This window comes from Oncorhynchus kisutch, linkage group LG21, assembly GCF_002021735.2.
Source record: "Oncorhynchus kisutch isolate 150728-3 linkage group LG21, Okis_V2, whole genome shotgun sequence".
Lineage (NCBI taxonomy): Eukaryota > Metazoa > Chordata > Actinopteri > Salmoniformes > Salmonidae > Oncorhynchus > Oncorhynchus kisutch.
In genome coordinates this window covers 23,346,202-23,366,233 of record NC_034194.2, presented here as the reverse complement: position 1 = coordinate 23,366,233, position 20,032 = coordinate 23,346,202, and the positions used below count along the sequence as shown (strand labels likewise).

General features: G+C 44.6%; 1 protein-coding gene across 1 annotated transcript in view; it reads left to right on the top strand.

The window, feature by feature from the left end:
• The first annotated feature begins 2,273 nt into the window (after nucleotides 1-2,273).
• LOC109866375 (prospero homeobox protein 1) overlaps nucleotides 2,274-20,032 on the top strand; it is a 30,387-nt gene continuing 12,628 nt past the window's right edge. Inside the window, exons 1-3 of the mRNA XM_031800161.1 lie at nucleotides 2,274-2,988; nucleotides 6,601-8,655; nucleotides 12,810-13,085. Of these exons, the coding sequence (XP_031656021.1) occupies nucleotides 6,667-8,655; nucleotides 12,810-13,085 (2,265 nt within the window). The 5' untranslated portion in view covers nucleotides 2,274-2,988; nucleotides 6,601-6,666. The remainder of the gene's footprint in view (nucleotides 2,989-6,600; nucleotides 8,656-12,809; nucleotides 13,086-20,032) is intronic.

Here is a 20,032-nt window from a genome sequence, read left to right as displayed (position 1 = left end):
TAATACATTTTAATAGTAATTAATACTCCTTATTGTAATTAAATCAGCATCCAAAATGTTTCTCTCTTGAGACCCGTTGTTGGGCAAAATTAGTAAGGAGGCCAGTGACCCATCTCAGAATTCCTCCCTGCCTGACTTGTGCGCGCGCCTATTACCAAGACCAGCCAGCCGATTATAGTTTAAAATGTACGTTAATAAAACCTCTGGGAGAAAAGCATGTTTTCATTCTCTCCCTTAATGCCTCCTCCCGTGTTGATCCACCAACTCAATCCCTAATAAATATGTCAATAAAGTCACCCATCAGCGCGTAATGCGCCGCTTATCAGCCGTGGCCATCAAGGTGGTGATGCGGCACACTCGACAAAAGGAAAAAATTTGTTTGAAATAAATAGTGTTGATCCATCTGGAATGGACCGAGATAAGAGGTGCCAGTGTTAACGAACACGTTTCCGCTACACCTCATCCGAGTCTTCCTTTTCCAAACACAGTCTATTTAATGTCCCGGCCTGTTTTTCCATGGAGCGTACGCACCGAGGGCACCGTGGGGAGATGAAGCCAAATTAACTGGCCGAGTTGGGGAGCGGGGGACGGGACACCTGCTTTGGAAAAGAGACTCCAGACACTAAAGTTCGCTGACTTCATTAAAATTTATTCACCCTCAAAAACACTTGCTTGCGACATGGAAAAGAGACTCGCCTTTCCTTTTTGGCATTTGACAGAAAGACATTGGAAAATCATAAGACTTCTGATTAAGCACGTCGGAATCCTGTTTATGTAATGGATAGTTCGTTTTATTATAGCAGGCATAATGGACTGAAAAAAGTGGACTGTAACTTTGCATCTAAGGGTTTAAAAACAACAGCTGTAGCTCCATAAAAATAGGTGCAATTTATATTGGATTCAAGATAGCCCAGACACACCTGATGAGTAATGTTTCGTTTCATTAACATTAGAATTACATACTACAATTACTTCTACTACTACTACTACTACTACTACTAATAATAATAATAATAATTTACACTTATGCTATGTTTAAAACTCCTAGAAATAGAAATGCAGGCCTATATAGGCCTGCACATTGACGCTAACCACATTCCAGATTCCTATGAAATCGTATTAAGAGTGATGTCAGTGCATGTAACAGTAGGAGTAGAGTATAATGTGGTAGTCTATAACGTCCATTTTCCGTTAATGTTGCAGAGTGACAGTCATGGATGTTCTTCCTCCACAAAATATTATGCATAACGAGGAGTCTGCAGAATTTTTTTCTAACATAAGACTCAATAACATTATAAATCGTGTATCAAATGAAACAAGGGCCAGATTCTATTCACACATTTTGTGTGCTATATATATATATAGTAATAGGGAGGAATCTTATAATTATAGAACACGTACGGAACTAGGGCTAACGACAGAGTGTTTTACAGAACACCGGTTCAAATATCTACTACAAACACGCGTGAAAATTGTACACTGAAATATAGGTTTATTAATCTAAAATATTTCGAAGTGAATACCATGTCTATTCAATTGATTAGGTGCTGATTAGTTGTTACAGGTGTCTCGAGTTAAAATATGCAGAAGGGAAAAAGTAAGGTTAAGAATTCCAACGGGCATAGTCAAATCTTTGCAAACTAAACGCCTATAGGCTACTCGCCTGAATATCAAATATAAAACCTGAAATGTGAGGATTATAATTTAACATCTAAATTGATCTTTTCAATGCATTATAACGACACAGACTGATATTTGCTCAGTTATAAATATAGTATTAATATACAGTGAAAAGAGAGATGGAATTTTGTTTAAATGAGTCTCACTCTGTGACCTGTGAATTAAATAAAAGTTAGGCCTAACACAAACTCGCATTTGAGATGGCTCCAGCCCGTGTTATCAGGCAATAAGCTAATAATCACACACGGTTTGACATTCCATGATATAATGTAGTCAAGCCTTATCATGTTGCTCTGTGGTCGGTAAATCAAACGAGGGTAGTGATATATCGACACCATGCCTTTCTGAGCCCCCGCGCCCAATGCCATATTAAACCCCAGGCCTCTGGAGACGCACGTATCCAATATAGAATAGCCTACAAATAACACGCCAATGTTCATATCTTATCGTTGTTACAAGCATAATGTTGCACAAAACAGCCATACAAACCCAATAAGCCCAATTGAGATATGACAATGGAATCTCTTATTGAATGGCAAACTTGGGGGGGGGGGGGGGAAATCTAAATGAAAAGTTGTTGCGTAAAATGAGTGCGAAATGTGTGTTTTAATGGATACTGTTTTACATGAGTTCAAATGACATAAACACCTATTCGTGACATAAAATCTCTTAATTCAGTGTCTTAAAATATGAACCATTATCATATGTGCACAACAATATGTGCATAACATTAATGTTTATGCATAACATTATCGACAGAATCACAAAACGATAAGCCACTTCAAAATGATATTTTCTTACATATTCACTCACTGATTTGTAAAGAAAGTGATAAGTAAGAGGTTTTTTTTTGCCTGTCGGAGTCCCATTCCTCGGTCAAGTTTAGTGCGTTGTACTCCTCCCGGACCCGATGGACAGTTCTTATTGGTAGGTACGAACCGTTACATCACCAAGCTTATGACGCGCCGTCTTCCTGTTTCCTTCAGCTGTGTCTTAAAGTGAATCTTGTTGGTGGAGGAGAGCTCGAGCATCAAAGCTCTGCATCGCGTGCGCCTCGGAGACACACACTCACACCAGCTGCTACGACATCACCGCCACAGTCTTTCAGTCTCGAGAGGAGAGGATAGAGGAGAGCGGCGGAAAATAGCTATTTTATGTATTTTTTTCTGTTCTACGCGCACGCTTATCACTCACTTTACTCTTGCTCTTCCTTCCCCGAGCAATTATAATATTCAACGTCTCCCGGGGGAAGACTGCATATTCACTTTCAGCAGTAAAAAGGAGCTCGCTTTTCTCTTCATCTGCGGGGTAAGTAACCTTGTCCTCAGATACCTCCCTCTTGTTCTTTTGCGTCGCGTGCGCTCGGTGGGCGGAAAAAAAATAAACAAATCAAAATGATAAACAGCGGAATATATTCTGATGAAAGACAACGTTACCTTTACGATATTATTTGACTGAATTGTTTTTCTTTCACTTAAAGTGTGACAAAGATGCGTAATTTTTATGAAGATGATGTGTGGATGAATTTATCCTTCTAAATCGCTGGCAGACAGATCATTTCTAACTTTTAAAAGTAAGTTACTGTCTTTTAAAGTTTGGTCAATTTTAAATAAATGTTTTTTTTGCATATAAAGACGCTCAAGGCTGTCTGAGTTGGTTTGATTTGATGAAGTCTGAAGTCTATTATCTTTTCATCTGTGTCGGCTACACCAGTCATTTTCGTTGGCATATGGTCTTTGTTCCGATAAACGTTTTTCTTTCATGTCTATTTTTATTCTTCCAGTGTTATTTAGTAGGAACGTGTGTCGTTTCGATGTAAACAAGCTTGGCTTTATCGTTTTTAATATCTGAAATATAACATATCAGATAGGCTAGATGTGATCTACTCTTTGAATTGTAGCCTATATACATGTTTCAGTCTATCTAATAGGTGCGTTTCCCTGGTATAGTTTTTTTTATAGTGCACTCGCTGCTTGAGTTTATGGTAGTGCCAAGAACGGTAAAATTTTGACGGGGGAAAAACGTCCCAAGTGTACACTGGAGACAACAGGGATATTTGGCACAGAGGCGCACAACCCCGTCACCCCGCTCTCACCATTTTTGGTGCCTAAAGTCTAGCAGGCCTTATTGTTGTCATATTTAGAATTTTCAGTCCTAGACTAGACTTGCTTGAATAGGTTACTTTACTCTGTTACAAATCCAAAGGGGTTATGAACTTTTCTTTTAGTTTAGCTTTGTCCTTCACGGTGCCCCGTTCTCACTCTCTCAGAGTTTGAAAGATCCTGGGAAAAGGAGCGAGGGGGAGTTAAAAGGGCTCGAGAGACGAGCATAGCTCATTGTTCAACTGCGGTCATATTTCCTTGAAATTGTTGAAAGGTCTTCCAAGTGATAGACTGCGCATGGGCAATGGGGGACAGGTGCGCCGTCGGAAAAGACAGGTGCTGGCGGCTCTATTTTGAGCGATAACGACATAGCCCATTGTTAAGGTCTTGTGGCGCTTAAGTCAAGGTTTTCTTGGAGATATATCACCCTTGTTTGCACTTATGGAGATGGATGGTTAGAGAGAGTTGAGCCAGAGCCATTTATCAGAGTCAAACAAAGACATGGTTTTATTATAGACCAAAATTGGCTTAGTCTGTGTAATATATTTCCTTTTGTTTTGCCACAAAATATGTTTCCCAACCTTGTTTCTTTTTCCTTGAGCTACAGCAATAATGTGCTAGTTTGATATATTTCTGTATCTCAACATAAGTTACTCCATCTTACTGCTTGTTTTTCTTGTATTGCTTAACAACACAGTAATAAGACTATCTAAAAACAAGTTTATATTTAAAGTGGTGTTTGTGTGTGTGTGCGCGTGGGTGCGTGCGTGCATGTGTGTGTGTGTGTCCGTGCGTGTGTGTGTGTGCTTGTGTGTGTATGTGTACGTGTGTATTAGAAAAGAAAGTGATGCTTGTTATGCATGGTTAAGGTAGTATGGTATATATGAAATTGTCATATACTATAACTGATTCATAGAGTCCCAAGTGTCGATAAAGATGGGATGGTCAGACAGTCATACTTTTCCTGTGGCCCCATTTTCAATATCCATATCTGATTGGTTTAAGAAGATATAAATATTTGTTTAAAAAAATGACTTTGTCTCTCAAAATATGTCTTGACATCTCATCTGATAAGTGACAGTGTATTTGCATTGTCAATTTGATTGTACTTGTACTAAAATCTGAAATAGTATTTGACAGATTTGAATGTATAGATTTGAATGAATGTTCTCTAGTAAGAGATCACACAACTTTCAATCTTCAAAAACCCGATTCACTCGATACGTATGTTATTAATATAGATATCCTATTAGATTGTCTCCCTGCTGTTTCACTTAATATTTATTTTAGTAGTGTTCCTGATAGGATCCGGGTTTGAGAAAAAGGACTCTTGCACGATATTGTCTATACATGTACTCAATATTTGAGATGAGGAATGTGAAATAATATCATAAAATAATTCTCAAATTTCATATAAAACTTTTTTTTTTCTCTCTATTGACAGTGAATGTTAATTCATTCTGTAAATACACTGAATAAAAGTCCCATACCACTGACAAAAGACTGCATGCGTAGCTGTCAGCCGATGCTTACATAGCAGTACTGATGCTGTCTGGATTGCGACAAAATGTTTCCTTTCATAAAGGCATTAGGTTTTTGTTCGAGCGCTTTAAGTTGCTCCTTGGCAGAGTTGACCCATGTGACCCGTTCATTAGAGCAGAATTAATCAGCTTTGCTAGATGAAAAGACAAGCAAAAAGCCATAGAAGTGAGCCCCTACTGGCACAAAATCAATAAGCTTATTTATCTGTATTTATGTCGTGTTTCTATTTTTGTTTAATTTAAGATTGTGATATTCTGATTCATTTGGCTGGAAGAAGTTCCCCTCCAGAATCGCTGACAGTGCGAGTGTGTGGATTCGATCAGGGTGCAATTTAAGAAGCGGTCTGGAAATAGGCTTTATGTTTATGGCACATTGTGATAAACGTACTATAACACTTGCAATAGGGGTGATATGTCGTTTGGGTGAATATAGTTAATGTACTACATACACTTGCTTTCGATATGAGCGTCTTCTAATCTAAAGTAATAAAATGTAGCCTAAAATGTAAATGACGTAGTGATGACTTTAGGAGAGGAGATTATAATTAAGACTGCAACAGTTTACTGTGTCTTTATAGCATTCTCAATCCAACCTCAGCCTTTCTCTTTAGTCTATGACTTAATGCTTTTCTGCACCGGCTTGAAGCGCACAAACATGGAAATGAGGACAAGTACTTAAATAATTATCATAATGTTATGCAGCTTTTTGTTGCGTGGGAACTGGTTCAGTGTTACACAGGGAGGCAGCGTGAAACAGGGGACAGACAGGGGAAAATGTAGGCTGCGTCTGAAATGACACTTTATGCCCTATATAGTGCACTACTTTTGACTAGAGCCCTATGGGCCCTGATGAAAAGTAGTGCACTATACAGGGAATAGGGTGCCATTTGTTAGGACTTTGCCCTGGAATGCAAAGACAAGGCCTAGTTCTGACCCCATCACTCCTGCCTTCTGCTCTCTCTTCTCCCTACAGTCATTAGTTATGTTGTCTAAATGGAATCATGTAGTCGACAGTCGATGCCGCCTGTCCACAGGTATTGCATCTAGTCTTGAGATAAAACCGTATCGCTGGTACATTTTTATACAGTGAAGTGATGTCACTCTCTGGAGCACTGCTATTCAATTATTTCTACATTTGGTAGTAGGAATATTAGGACTTTATTTATTTATTTATATTAGAAAATAGATTTAATGTCAATATAGTGACATTTTAAAGTAAATGATCCATCCCCTTCAATGAATCCATACATGTTTCCTTTCTGTTTTCTTGCTGCCAGGTGTCATTCAGCAGCGGTCCTAGAGGAGTGGCTTTGTGGGATATGGCCCAATAGCAGCAGCCCGTGATGCCGGACCATGACAGCGACTCCCTCCTGAGCAGACAGACCAAGAGAAGACGTGTGGACATCGGTGTGAAGAGGACAGTGGGCAGCACCGCCGCCAACACAGCAGCAGCTACAACCAGCGCCGACATTGCCTGCGCCAAAGCAGCCATCTTCAGTGCCATGAACTCTCTCAACTCCCACCACCACAGCTCCGACGCAGACTCCACAGACTGTTCCATGGTGCAGCCACACGGCCCCACTGGGGTCGTCACAGCAACCGACAACGACTCCAAGTCCAACGTGCTCCGGAAGCTCCTGAAGAGAGCCAACTCGTACGAAGATGCCATGATGCCCTTCCCTGGTGCCACCATCATCTCCCAGCTCCTCAAGAGCAACATGGCCAAGAATGGAGGAGGAGAGAGAGGAGAGAGAGGAGAGAGAGGAGAGAGAGGGGAGAGAGGGGAGAGAGGAGAGAGAAGAGACGGGGGGTTCCCCGGGTCGGGCCTCTCAAGTGGGGGTTCCGAAGCCCCCCAGGAGGACGCCTGCAGTAACTCGTCTCAGGACAGCCCCCAAGAGTGCCTCTCCCCCTTCGGCCGCCCCTCGGCTCTGGGTGCCTTCGACCTAGAGCGCCTCAACGATGAGCACCTGCGGGCCAAGCGCGCCCGCGTGGAGAACATCATCCGAGGCATGAGCCACTCGCCCAGCGTGGTAGTGCCCGCACGCCATCACGGAGAGCGGGACCGTGAACGGGAACAACGTGAACGGGAGAGGGAGCGAGAGATGGACGGGAACAGGGAGATGGAGATGGACTGCCCCCCACAGCCGCCTAGCCCCAGGGGAGAGGTGTGCAGCCGGGAGAACAAGAGGAAGCAGCGCCTGCCCCAGCAGCAGCAGCAGAGCTTCACCCAGCTGGTGTGCCAGCGTAAAGAGCAAAAGCAGGAGGAGCGCAGGCAGCTGAAGCTGCAGCTGGAGGACATGCAGAAGCAGCTGCGCCAGCTGCAGGAGAAGTTCTTCCAGATCTATGATTCCACCGACGATTCTGAGCACGACCTGGCTCACGACCTGGGCAACATGTCTGAGGACAGCGCCGGGAGGTCCGATGCTGGGGGAGATGACCGGGCAGACCGCTCCGACAACGAGATGTCAGACCTGGACCCAGGACACTTCCTGGACCGGGCCAGGGCATTGCTCCAGGAGCAGGCCCTGCTGGCGGAGGGTAACAAGCCCAGGAGAGAGGGGCTGGTCCGGGGGAAAGGTCCTGGTCAGGGTCCTTCCTCCTCCATGCACCATGCGGAGGGCAAGCAGCTGGCTGAGACGCTGAAACAGGAGCTCAACTCAGCCATGAACCAGGTGGTGGACACGGTGGTCAAGGTGTTCGCCAAGCCCCCACGCCCCGCACCCCCCCAGGTCTTCTCGCCCCTCCCCATGCCCCCAGAGAGGTTCGGGGTCAACGGTGAGGGCCCCAACTTCCACACAGCCAACCAGCGCCTGCAGTGCTTTGGTGACGTCATCATTCCCAACCCCCTGGACTCGTTCGGTGGCATGCCCATGCCTGGCGCCAACGACCAGACAGAGGCGCTGCCCCTAGTGGTGAGGAAGACTCAGACAGAACACCATCACCAGTCCTCAGCTGTGGGTGCCCACGGGGGCCACCACCACCCTTCCCTGCACCCCTCCTCCCTCTCTGCCTCCATGGGATTCAGCCCCCCGTCTTTCCGCCACCCCTTCCCCCTGCCTCTCATGGGCTACCCCTTCCCGAGCCCCCTGGGCCCACCCTCCGGGGGTTACCCAGGGAAGGACCACTCCTCCCCAGACTCCATGGACCTGTCCAGGGAGACCACCAGCCTGCGGACCAAGATGTCTTCAGTGCATCACATGGGGCACCACCACAGGTCGCTCTCTCCCAGCCACCCCGGGAGCACCGCAGAGGGGCTCTCCCTGTCCCTCATCAAGTCAGAGTGTGGAGACATGAGCGACATGAACGACATCTCACCATACTCAGGCAGCACCGTATCCTTCACCACACTGAGGGAGGGAGGGAGGTAGGTCGGGACTTGAGTAGGAGAGTGAGTTAGAGATACTATAGATGGGGTACTTGTTCATCTTAGATATTATCAGATATTGTTATGACTATTGCATATTATTGCTAATCACCAAACATATTGCTTTTCCTGTTCTCTCCAAAATTACTGTATTATATCCCCTTCTCTCTTCAAAGTGGTTAAATGTACTCTCGTCACCTACGTATCACTTTACCATTGGTCAGATAATGTCTCTATGACATTTCTAGCCCTGATTCCCATTTGACACATGACTGAAAGAGACAAAAGCTATAGCAGGCTGAAGTTGAGCACAACGGCTGTCTATAGTGACTCCAATAGTTTACCCCTGGGTGCCCCAATCATGGCCTGCAGATAAAGAGCTAATGTCCCTATGGGAGGATCACATTCACCCTAGTGGGACTGGAGCCTAAAAGCCTCCGCTAATCCCTTCAGTTAGCCCCTTTCCCCTATATAGACCTGTCTTTACATACACATTTCACTCATGAAGCTTCCATAGCACTTATTTCTCTATCCCTGATCATTTAATGTCTATGCTATGGTTTATGGTCTATGGTTTAACAAACTAGCTACTAGTGAGAATTGACCGCGAGTGCATCTTTGTTTTTCTTATCTTAAAGCATCTAAGATTGATGTTAGGGTATAGCTACTGTATGTTAGTGTTGATGTGTGTCTGTGTTGTGATCGCCTCAGGGCACGGCCTTTGTGTGTGTGTGTAGGAGATATGGGTTTGCCTGAGGACTCAGTAAAGATGTGTATTTATGGCCACCTGTGTTTCCTCATGTTTCTTATCATCCCCACATTGTAAAAAGGAACAATCGGCGTCGTTGCTTTTCTCTTTTCTCCGTTTCATAAAGATCTGTCAACAGCCTGGGGGGCCTTCAGCTGTTGCTCGGCACCCAAATACTCCTTCTTTTTTTCTCTCTCCCTCCCAGTCTTTTCTTTTGAAGCGGACGTTAACAGGTGTTTTCGGCGAGCTGTTTGCCTTTCATTACGGCACCTTGTCTTGTCTTCTGACCCAAGAGTTGGCTCTTCCCAGAGATCTATAATCATCTGCTCTGTCGCTCCCAATGGAGGGATGAAGAGAGAGAGAGAGAGAGAATCAGACGTGGGAGGGAGGTAGAGAGAGAGGTAGAGAGAAAGAGAATAAAACAATTAAAATAATAACCAAATAATCCAGATGCTGTTGCTTCTATTGTGGTGTTAATTATTTTGGTGCATTAACAGATGTACTCTCATTAATGGAAAGAATAGTTAGAACAACGCGGCCATGTGATACACGTTGTTTTCTTCTCATCTTTGGTTCATTTCACAGCTTTGAAAAACACTGGTTGGGTGTTGATTGTTTACGCCAGTTAACAATCAATGTTATTTTTTATGACTTTTAATGTGAGTCGTACTGTCTACAGTGACAGTTGGTAGTCTTAATACAATAGTAATAGCAGTGATAGAAGTCATTGTAGTACTAGAACTAAAGATGGCACAGATTGTCAGTGCGTTAAAGTTCACCGGCGTTCCGCACCGTTGCGCAGCAGATGGCTGCCATCAATTTCCTCATTTGTTCTCTGACTCTGAGTATCTTGTCCTTTTACACCTGGAATGAGGAAGTGAAGCATCTATTTCCTCTCATGACTTTGGGGTTTTGGGGAAGTGCTGTAGTGAATGATGATGTCTTGTCAGATGTGCTCATATAACACTCGGCCAGCTGGTACAAGGAAACCATCATGGCTAAATAATAGCTGTGTGTCACCCCAAGTCCAATCACTATTACATTTGCAAGCTGTGAGAGAAATAAATTCATCAAGAGAATCATGTGTCTGTAGATCTATGCGACTTAAAAATAATTAATTTCGTTATATATCAATGTAATCTCTTGTAATGTTGTGATTGTCCTTAGTTGTGGATTCATTTGTATTTAGAAGCGAGAGCGTAGTAGTGTCTTTGAGAAAGCCCAGTCTTATCAGTCTGACAGCTGAAATCCACCTTGCCATACTTGAAGAGAACAGCCCTGTCCCACTCTGCCCAATGTCTCTTTCTCCTCTCTCTTTTCTCTCTCTTTTCTCTCTCTTTTCTCTTTATTTTCTCTCTCATTTCTCTCTCTTTTTCTCTCTCTCTCTTTCTCTCTCTCTCTCTTTCTCTCTCTCTCTCTCTCCCTCTCTCTCTCACTTCTCTCTCTTTTCTCTCTCTTTTTCTCTCTCTTTTTCTCTCTCTCTCTTTCTCTCTCTCTCTCTTTCTCTCTCTCTCTCTCTCCCTCTCTCTCTCACTTCTTTCTCTTTCTCTCACTCTCTGAGGGGCCATTGTACCCCTCTCTCTTGAAGCAGATGGTGTGGTGTGGAGAGTGGAGTGCTGCTCTTTTGGCCAGGCCTGTTGGAGTCGGGCTAGCCTGCCAGGGTTCTCCCCATAGGCCCTCTTCCCTCCCTCCCTCCCTCCCTCCCTCCCTCCCTCCCTCCCTCCCTCCCTCCCTCCCTCCCTCCCTCCCTCCCTCCCTCCCTCCCTCCCTCCCTCCCTCCCTCCCTCCCTCCCTCCCTGCCTATAGATGGCTTCCATACAGCCCTCTCTCTCTTTCCTCTTCCTGAGCCAGCAGACAATACTAGGCCTGGAGGACCTGATCCATGATCCAGCTTGGTTCACGGTACCTGGTTTTTAAAGGGGGGCCCTGGGTAACCCTGAAGTCAAGGGCACTCCCATCTCCCAGCACATACCTTCCTTGTCAAATGCATGATTCTTGAGTGATTGTCATGACACCCTATTATTGAGTGTAGAAACAGTATCTAATTAAAAGGTGCAACCATAGCTATATAGATGTGCAATCCACAATGAATCGGTATTATGACATCGTCTTACATACAGACTTACAGAGTAGCCCTTTCATTTGCGGTTCAAGAGATAATAGTTACTACTGATTGCTTCTGCTCGAGGAGAGAGACCTTTTTAATTCGTCTCTGAGTTTTATTTGTGCCCCTCCCCCCCTCATCTCCTTTCAATGTCTTAGCCGCAGATTGATATCAGCTGAATTATACGGCTGTTAATTCACCGTGGAAATGGTTTGGGCCAGTCCGCAGCGCAGATGTGTTCCAGGGACGCAGCGCCCATCGCTGGCTGGGTTCACTGCCTTGGCAACCCTCATCCTTCTCCTCCTCCTCCTCCTCCTCCTCCTCCTCCTCCTCCTGCTCCTCCTCCTCCTCCTCGTCCCAAGGTTTGGCAGCACTAGGGAGGCTGGAGGCTGGAGGAGGAGCAGGGAAAGGAGGGGGTGTAATTGAGGTTGGAACGGCTCTATCGTTCAAGGTGCCCCCCCCCAACCACCATCCCACCCTCTTTTCTCCCGAGACTTCCCTTGGAAAACCTTGGTCTCCAAAATCTATGATGTGTGTATTTTAAATGAATAAGGTCTACAGCTCTGTTATAGAGAGACATGGTTGTCCCTTTTAGACCTCGCTTTTACATCAATATGAAGCCAACATCACGTCAGTAACTCCTGTCTTTGGTTGGCATATCTTATCGCCAAGCCATTAGGCTCCTCTCTCATAACCAGTGTTAACTGCTTTCTTTGTCTGTGATATGCAAATGTCTCCTTTTTTCTTCCTTATTTTGGGGTGGAGGTTGGAGGGGTATGATGGGGAAGAGGGAAAGGCGTTTGCTTACTTTGACTGTGAAATGAGCTCCTTATGTAAAGGCACCGGCTGTGGCGCTGGCCAGCATTTTATTTACCGTAACACGCTCACACCTAATACAGAGAGGATGCTAATGGCTTGGCCTGGCTTCACTCACTACTCCCTAATAACTAACTCATTTAAGATTGGCCCTACCTTACTCCAGTGCTATTGCTAACATAAAATAATTATTGTCAAATGTATTCATTTGGCCTATATCTAATGTAGTCTTCAAGGAAAACAATTAAGTGGCTAATTATTGTACATTAAATACATGTTAATTACACATATGTTACACATTAAAAACACATCAGCTGAAATAGCAGGGGTTCTAGGTCAAGTTGCGTACCATAGCTATATGACTACACATTAAGATGCTTTGCAAGGTCGGCCATTTTAATGACTATTTTCCCTCCAAAAAATTGTCAATTTCTTTGACGGCGGCCATGTTCAGATTCAGGAGGGTCTCTCCCCCAACCACCTGAAGAAGGCCAAGCTCATGTTCTTCTACGCCCGCTACCCCAGCTCCAACATGCTCAAGATGTTCTTCTCCGACGTCAAGGTGAGCCACACCCAGACACCCCAACCTTTCACCTCTCACATCATAGCCCCCAGACGTTGCTCCTTGAAGCAGAAGTTGGATTTGGGCACTGGTCCAGGATCAGATTACCCTCCCCCAAATCCTACCCTTAATTATTTACCCAGTGGTTATGGGGAGATTTCCATGAGGGTAAGCTGATCCTAGGTCTGTGCCTAAGGGCGGGTGCTACCTGAAGCTCAACATCGAATCAAATCAAATCAAATGTTATTGGTCGCGCACACAGTTAGCATTTGTTATTGCGGGTGCAGCGAAATTCTTATGTTCTTAGTTCCTATCAATCAATGCAGTAATTGTCACTCAAGCATAAACATGTAGTACATCAGTAAATATATAAACATACTTTGGGGATGGTACTTCTCTGTCTACCTATTGCTGTCACCATAGTTACCGATCTGTCCAGGTGTGTTCAACACCGTCTGTGTGTCCGTCCTGACTGTCCTCCTGACAACTGGAAGGACAGATCACTAGGCCTGGTCTTTTCTTCCTGTATTTCTCTGCCTGTACTCTCACCTCAGACTACAGTTATTAAAAGAGGAAAATGAGTGAAGCGGTTTTTCTTCTCACTTCTCCTGATTTGTTCTTCCGGGATAGTGCTGTACTAACATGAAGTGTCTGTTTCAACGTGCATGGTGCATGGTGTATGGTGCATGGTGCATGGCACATGGTGCATGACGCGTGGTGCATGGTGCACAGGGTTTTGGTGTATGGTGCACCGTGTACGGTGTACAGTGTATGGTGCATGGTGTATGGTGCATGGTGTATGGTGCATGGTGTATGGTGCATGGCGTATGGTGTATGGAGTTCTGGTGGAGTTTTGGTGGAGGTTTGTGTGTCTTGCTGCATTGCTACTGTATGAGGACCTTTGCCATACTACACTACCGTAATATTTATTTGGACAGTGAAGCTAAAACTTTTAATTTGGCTCTATACTCCAGCATTTTGGATTTGAGATCAAATGTTCTATATGAGGTGACAGTACAGAATGTCACCTTTTATTTGAGGGTATTTTCATACTTATCTATTTAACCGTTTAGAAATGAAAACACTAAATGTATCTAGTCCCTCCATTTGATAGTGTCATAAGTATTTTTGACAAATCACTTATTTGTGTATTAAAGGAGTCAAAAGTTACGTATTTGTTCCCATGTTCCTAGCACGCTGCAGTGACTACATCACGCTTGTAACTTTACAAACCTGTTGAATGCATTTGCAGGTTGTTTTGGTTGCGTTTCAGATTATTTTGTGCCCAATAGAAATGAATGGTAAATAATGTATTGTGTCATTTTGGAGTCACTTGTATTGTAAATAAGAATATAATAGGTTTCTGAACACTTCTACATTAATGTGGATTCTACCATGATTACGGATAATCATGAATAAATTGTGAATAATGATGAGTGAGATAGTTACAGAAAGTTACAGAGGCATAAATATCCTACCCACCAAAGAATGCTAACCTCCCTTGTTATTTAGGACCAGGGGGATCTGTGGGGGTCGAGTTCAGGACAAGGGATGTCTGCGGTGGTAGAGTTCAGGACGAGGGATGTCTGTGGTGGTAGAGTTCAGGACCAGGGATGTCTGTGGGGGTAGAGTTCAGGACCAGGGATGTCTGTGGGGGTAGAGTTCAGGACCAGGGATGTCTGTGGGGGTAGAGTTCAGGACAAAGGATGTCTGTGGTGGTAGAGTTTAGGACCAGGGAGGTCTGTGGGGTAGAGTTCAGGACGAGGGAGGTCTGTGGGGGTAGAGTTCAGGAACAGGGAGGTCTGTGGGGGTAGAGTTCAGGACCAGGGAGGTCTGTGGGGGTAGAGTACTGGACCAGGGAGGTCTGCGGTGGTAGAGTTCAGGACCAGGGAGGTCTGCGGTGGTAGAGTTCAGGACCAGGGAGGTCTGTGGGGGTAGAGTACTGGACCAGGGAGGTCTGTGGTGGTAGAGTTCAGGACCAGGGATGTCTGTGGGGGTAGAGTTCAGGACGAGGGAGGTCTGTGAGGGTAGAGTACTGGACCAGGGAGGTGAACTAACAAAGCAGGGGGATGGGCTCATTGTAACACAATAGCTGTGTTGCTGCCTTGTATGCGGCCGATTGCTATCGTTTTTGTTGTTGTTGCGTTGTGTCCCTCTCTAACCGTAAGGAGGGTAAACACTGTGACAGATCCAGGCCATCTTATTCAAATCGGCAGATAAAGGTCCCTTTTTCCCAGCTGCCCGCTCTCTGTCACCATGGTCACCAATCACTAACCACAACCCCCAGGGTCATGTGACACACTTGTAGGGATGTTGTGCTGCCGAAGCATGGAGGAGAGGCACCCCCTCACTTTTGAGAATAAACGGAGCTGGTACAACTATTTCTGGACCATTTATACTGAACTTTTTATTTAGATTTAATTACCACAAAAATGTTATGAAAAACTATAGAATGACAAACCAAATAAATATGTAGAACAGCCTAGAGGTGAATGGTGGTTTCTTCCCTGACTTCTCTCTGGCGGTGGTGAGAATGATGAAGTAGGCTATGTTTGTTTACTGCGGTGGCCCGTCAGAGGCTCGGCCACTTTGTAAGAAAATTATAATAATACTTCTCTGTGTGTCTGCCTTTATGTTCATAAAACTCCATGGAGCCCTTCTTGCGCAGTGGAACCCAGAATGATATGTGACCACTTGGTTACAGCGACACTTTTCTTCTGAGGTCACCCAAACCAGAGAGGCCACAGCAAAGCCCAGGGAGCCTGACCCTCTCTGGAAGTTGCTGTAGCCCTGCTTGGGATATTTAACCTACATTGGCTATTGGTTGAGACACAGGGCCCGTTCTAGCTTGCCATGTCACAGTGGGCAAGTGGAAATGTGAATTGGGCCAAGTTGGAGGTATCAATGCATTTAGGTTCTAGTTTATTGAGATGCATGAATACACCACACCAAAAGAAAGATTTTATGGCTGTTTTAAAACTAATTTCCTGCTATTCTAATTAGATAGCATGTTTAATCTATGCAAATACATTCTATGAATTGATAGTTCATCTCTCAGTTTTGTATTATTCTGTAATAGGGTATATTGTAACCATGTGTTCAAGCTAATTTAATCAAAGTTTATTCATGATACAGCATGTAAGCTACACAGTACAATGCAATGCCTAGTCGCAATAAAGCTCTCCTCACAAACAGGCTCTAGCCTATAGCCTACAAATAGCTATACCATCTAGTCTTAGACCTATTAGGCTAAAGCCTACAAATAGCTTTACCATCTAGTCTTAGACCTATTAGGCTAAAGCCTACAAATAGCTATACCATCTAGTCTTAGACCTGTTAGGCTATAGGCCTAGTGCAAATTCGTGTCGTTTGTTCCTGAACTGGCTGAATGGCAGAGCTGTCCTTCAGCACCACAAGTTGGTTCAACTTCTTTAACATCGTTGCACGATCCTGGTGCTGTCCTTTCAGCACCCCGAAGGGATCCAGTTGCTTAAAATAACACTCATCAAGATCTGATACAAATAGAAAAGGATCACTTCTCACAATGGTGCTCATTTAGTAAAGCTAGATTAAAGCTTAATCAATGTCTCGCAGGATCACATGATTCATTAAGCATTTTACAAAACAGAACCGGATATAATAGCATCGCATAGTAGGCCTCTAACATTACTGTTACACCAACAACACCTGCTCATTCCTAATGACATTTTAGGATGGTTAGCTAAAACTGAATTGTCCCCAAAAAATGATCATGCACCAAAACTCAGCAGCCCGCGTCACTAGGCAGGCTATCTGCTTTGATTGAAACAAGATACAACAAAGGCTAATAGTTTGTTAACACCATCTGCTCTAATTCGCTCACAAAACAGTCATTCAAACAGATCGAAATGTTCCCATGAAACAAGTGTTCTGACACTGTTTGAGATAAATCACATGATTGGCATGGAGATGCCGTTTGGACGTTTCACTAGTAAAACATGAATAATTATCATTAACGATTGACAGTGATGATGGCCTATGTTGAAATCTAGTAGCCTTGGTATTTGATGTTCCTGCGACAATATGTGTGTGGGTGTAGGCAGACATTGCAATTGGAGGATGCATTTTATGCATATTCTGGAATTCAATTAGCTACTTTTGTCAGTACAAACTTAGATTGAAGAAATGATAACATCTTTGCATGTTTTGTTGTTGTTGCTCCCTCACCTAAAAAAAAATAGCTCAACACCACTGTGCATCCTCAACACCACTGTGCATCCTCAACACCACTGTGCATCCTCAACACACACCCGTGTCGAGTTTTAGAAGGGGTGATGATGTGTGTTTCGTGGCTGTGATGAGGGGTGGGGGGGGCACTCTCACTGGCAAGGCGGGCACCCAGGCCACTCCTGATTGGTAAATGTTGTGGTAGATTTACCATAATATGGTTGCTGTTGTGACTAACGACAGTTCAGGGTCACGGTATCTTTTCAGTTCATGACAGATCGACATTTGAATTGGTGTGTTCTGACACTGTTCTGTTAACCATCCCTATTGATCGCCAATTACCAGCTGCTCTGTTTTGACAAGGCCAGACAGGTCTAAACATAACCTTGTCATGTGTCAGGTTTTTTTAGGAAATATGACATTGATGTGGTCTTAGTGACAGTAAATTACCATGTTGTTTTTTCATATGGGGTATATATATATACTCTGAATTAGCAAACGAGGCACCAAGGTTATTCAAACAGTACTCATGTCTCAAACTGAGGTTGTTGTGGAAATCTCTCTCTGTCTCTCTCTCTCTCTCTCTCTCTCTCTCTGTCTGTCTCCCTCTCTCTTTCTCTGTCTCTCTCTCTCTCTCTTTCTCTCTCTCTCTCTCTCTCTCTCTCTCTCTCTCTCTCTCTCTCTCTGTCTCTCTCTCTCTCTGTCTCTCTCTCTGTCTCTCTCTCTGTCTCTTCCTCTCTCTCTCTCTCTGTCTCTCTCTCTCTACCTCTCCATCTCTTTATCTCTGTCCCTGTCCGTGGCCTTTGTGTGTATTCGGCCCACTGGCCTCAGTATGTGCTGTGGAGAGGATGAGGTCAGGAGGGTTTTCCTTTCTATATGTCATTCTGTTTCTTTTCTTTTTTCCGCTGATGGTGTGGCATGCTGCCGCGTGCTACGAAAAGCCAGGCGCTGGATTTGAGTCGCCGCTGTAACAAAGGGCCACTTTCCAGGGCCAGTTTGTGTAGAGTCAGCCAATAGGCAGCGAGAGATTATCTCCCACAATTCACCCCTGTGAAAACAGGAAGCGGTAGAAAGCCCTGATGACTGTGGAGAGGGACAGACCGCTTCTCTTTCTGCTCCTCTTGTTGTTTTTCAAATAGCTTGGTGGTCTGAGGTCATGTGTATGGATTCTCAGTCCTCGCCATTGTTTGGCAGGCAGGCAGGGAGACGAACGGACGCAGAGCACAGTGTCCCTGGCTGGCTGGCTGGCTGGCTGGCTGGCTGGCTGGCTGTCCAGGGCAGAGCTGCTGGGTGACTTTGACTGTACTGTCTCTGTCATCACAATGTGCAGGAGATGCCTTGTTGGTGCCTCTCTCTCCTCTGAGGTCTTGCAGCCTGTCGTCTTTGTGGTGTCATATACCACAATGGTCACTGATAATACAGAATGGGGATTGAACATGATGTAATAACGTTTTATCAGCAGCTCTCTAAAATACTACTGGATAAGATTATGAAAAAATGTATTTCTCTGTTGTCTTTAAGAAAAGGAACAGGACCTTGTTTAGGTGTTGAGAGAGTGTTCAGCGTTTTCCTTCTCTGGTTTATGGTTTTATGTAGATCTACACTAAACAAAAATATTGACGCAGCAGGTAAAGTATTGGTCCCATGTTTCATGAGCTGAAATAAAAAATGACAGCAATGTTCTGTAAGTACAAAAAATATTATTTATTTCAGATTTTGCAGCCAGATTTGTAATCCATATGACCGCATATCAAAAATCTGATTAAACAGCATGATTATTACACAGATGCACCTTGTGCTGGGGACAATAAAAGGGAGAGTATTTATGTCTGTTTTCTCCCCTTTTGTGGGGGAAAATTCATTCTGTTTGGCTGGGCCTGGCTCCCCAGTGGGTGGGCCTGGCTCCCCAGTCGGTGGGCCTGGCTGCCAAGTGGGTGGGCCTGGCTCCCCAGTCGGTGGGCCTGGATGCCAAGTGGGTGGGCCTGGCTCCCCAGTGGGTGGGCCTGGCTGCCAAGTGGGTGGGCCTGTCTCCCCAGTGGGTGGGCCTGGCTGCCAAGTGGGTGGGCCTGACTCCCTAGTTGGTGGGCCTGGCTGCCAAGTGGGTGGGCCTGGCTCCCTAGTGGGTGGGCCTGGCTGCCAAGTGGGTGAGCCTATGCCCTCCCAGGCCCACCCTTGGCTGCGTCCCTGCACAGTCATGTGAAATCCATAGATTAGGACCTAATTAATGTATTCCAATTGACTGATATCCTGATATAAACTGTAAAAATCTTTGAAATTGTTTCATGTTGTGTTTATATTTTTGTTCAGTATCGGTTGCATTATAGGGTGGTGTATGTGCCATTCCTCTGTTGTTAGCTTGTAAGGTTGTCCTTTCATAGGCTCTCGAGTGTGTGTGTAACCAATCACAGCTACACACACATACGTGCACGTGCACACACACACATACTCCAACAGGCTCTTTCTCCATGGACATCTCATGTCTCTCTGGGCTGACCCCTGCCAGCTCAGATTAAGGAGTCCCGTTGATGTGTTGCTTTGAAATAGTTCCCCTGACTGAACACTGACGGAACACTGAACACTCTGGTCCTTAGCCGATACCAGGGGGTCTTTGTCCCCCCACAAGCAACTTAATGAACCAAAAATGGGACCTGATTTGTTGTAGCAACAAAGAAATTTAGTTAAAATGTTGTCTCTCGCTCTCCCATCTCTCTCTCTCTCTCTCTCTCTGTCTCTCTGTCTCTCTCTCTCTCTGTCTCTCTATCTCTCTCTGTCTCTCTTTTTCTCAATTCAATTCAATTCAATTCAAGGGCTTTATTGGCATGGGAAACATGTGTTAACATTGCCAAAGCAAGTGAGGTAGACAACATACAAAGTGAATATATAAAGTGAAAAACAACAAAAATTAACAG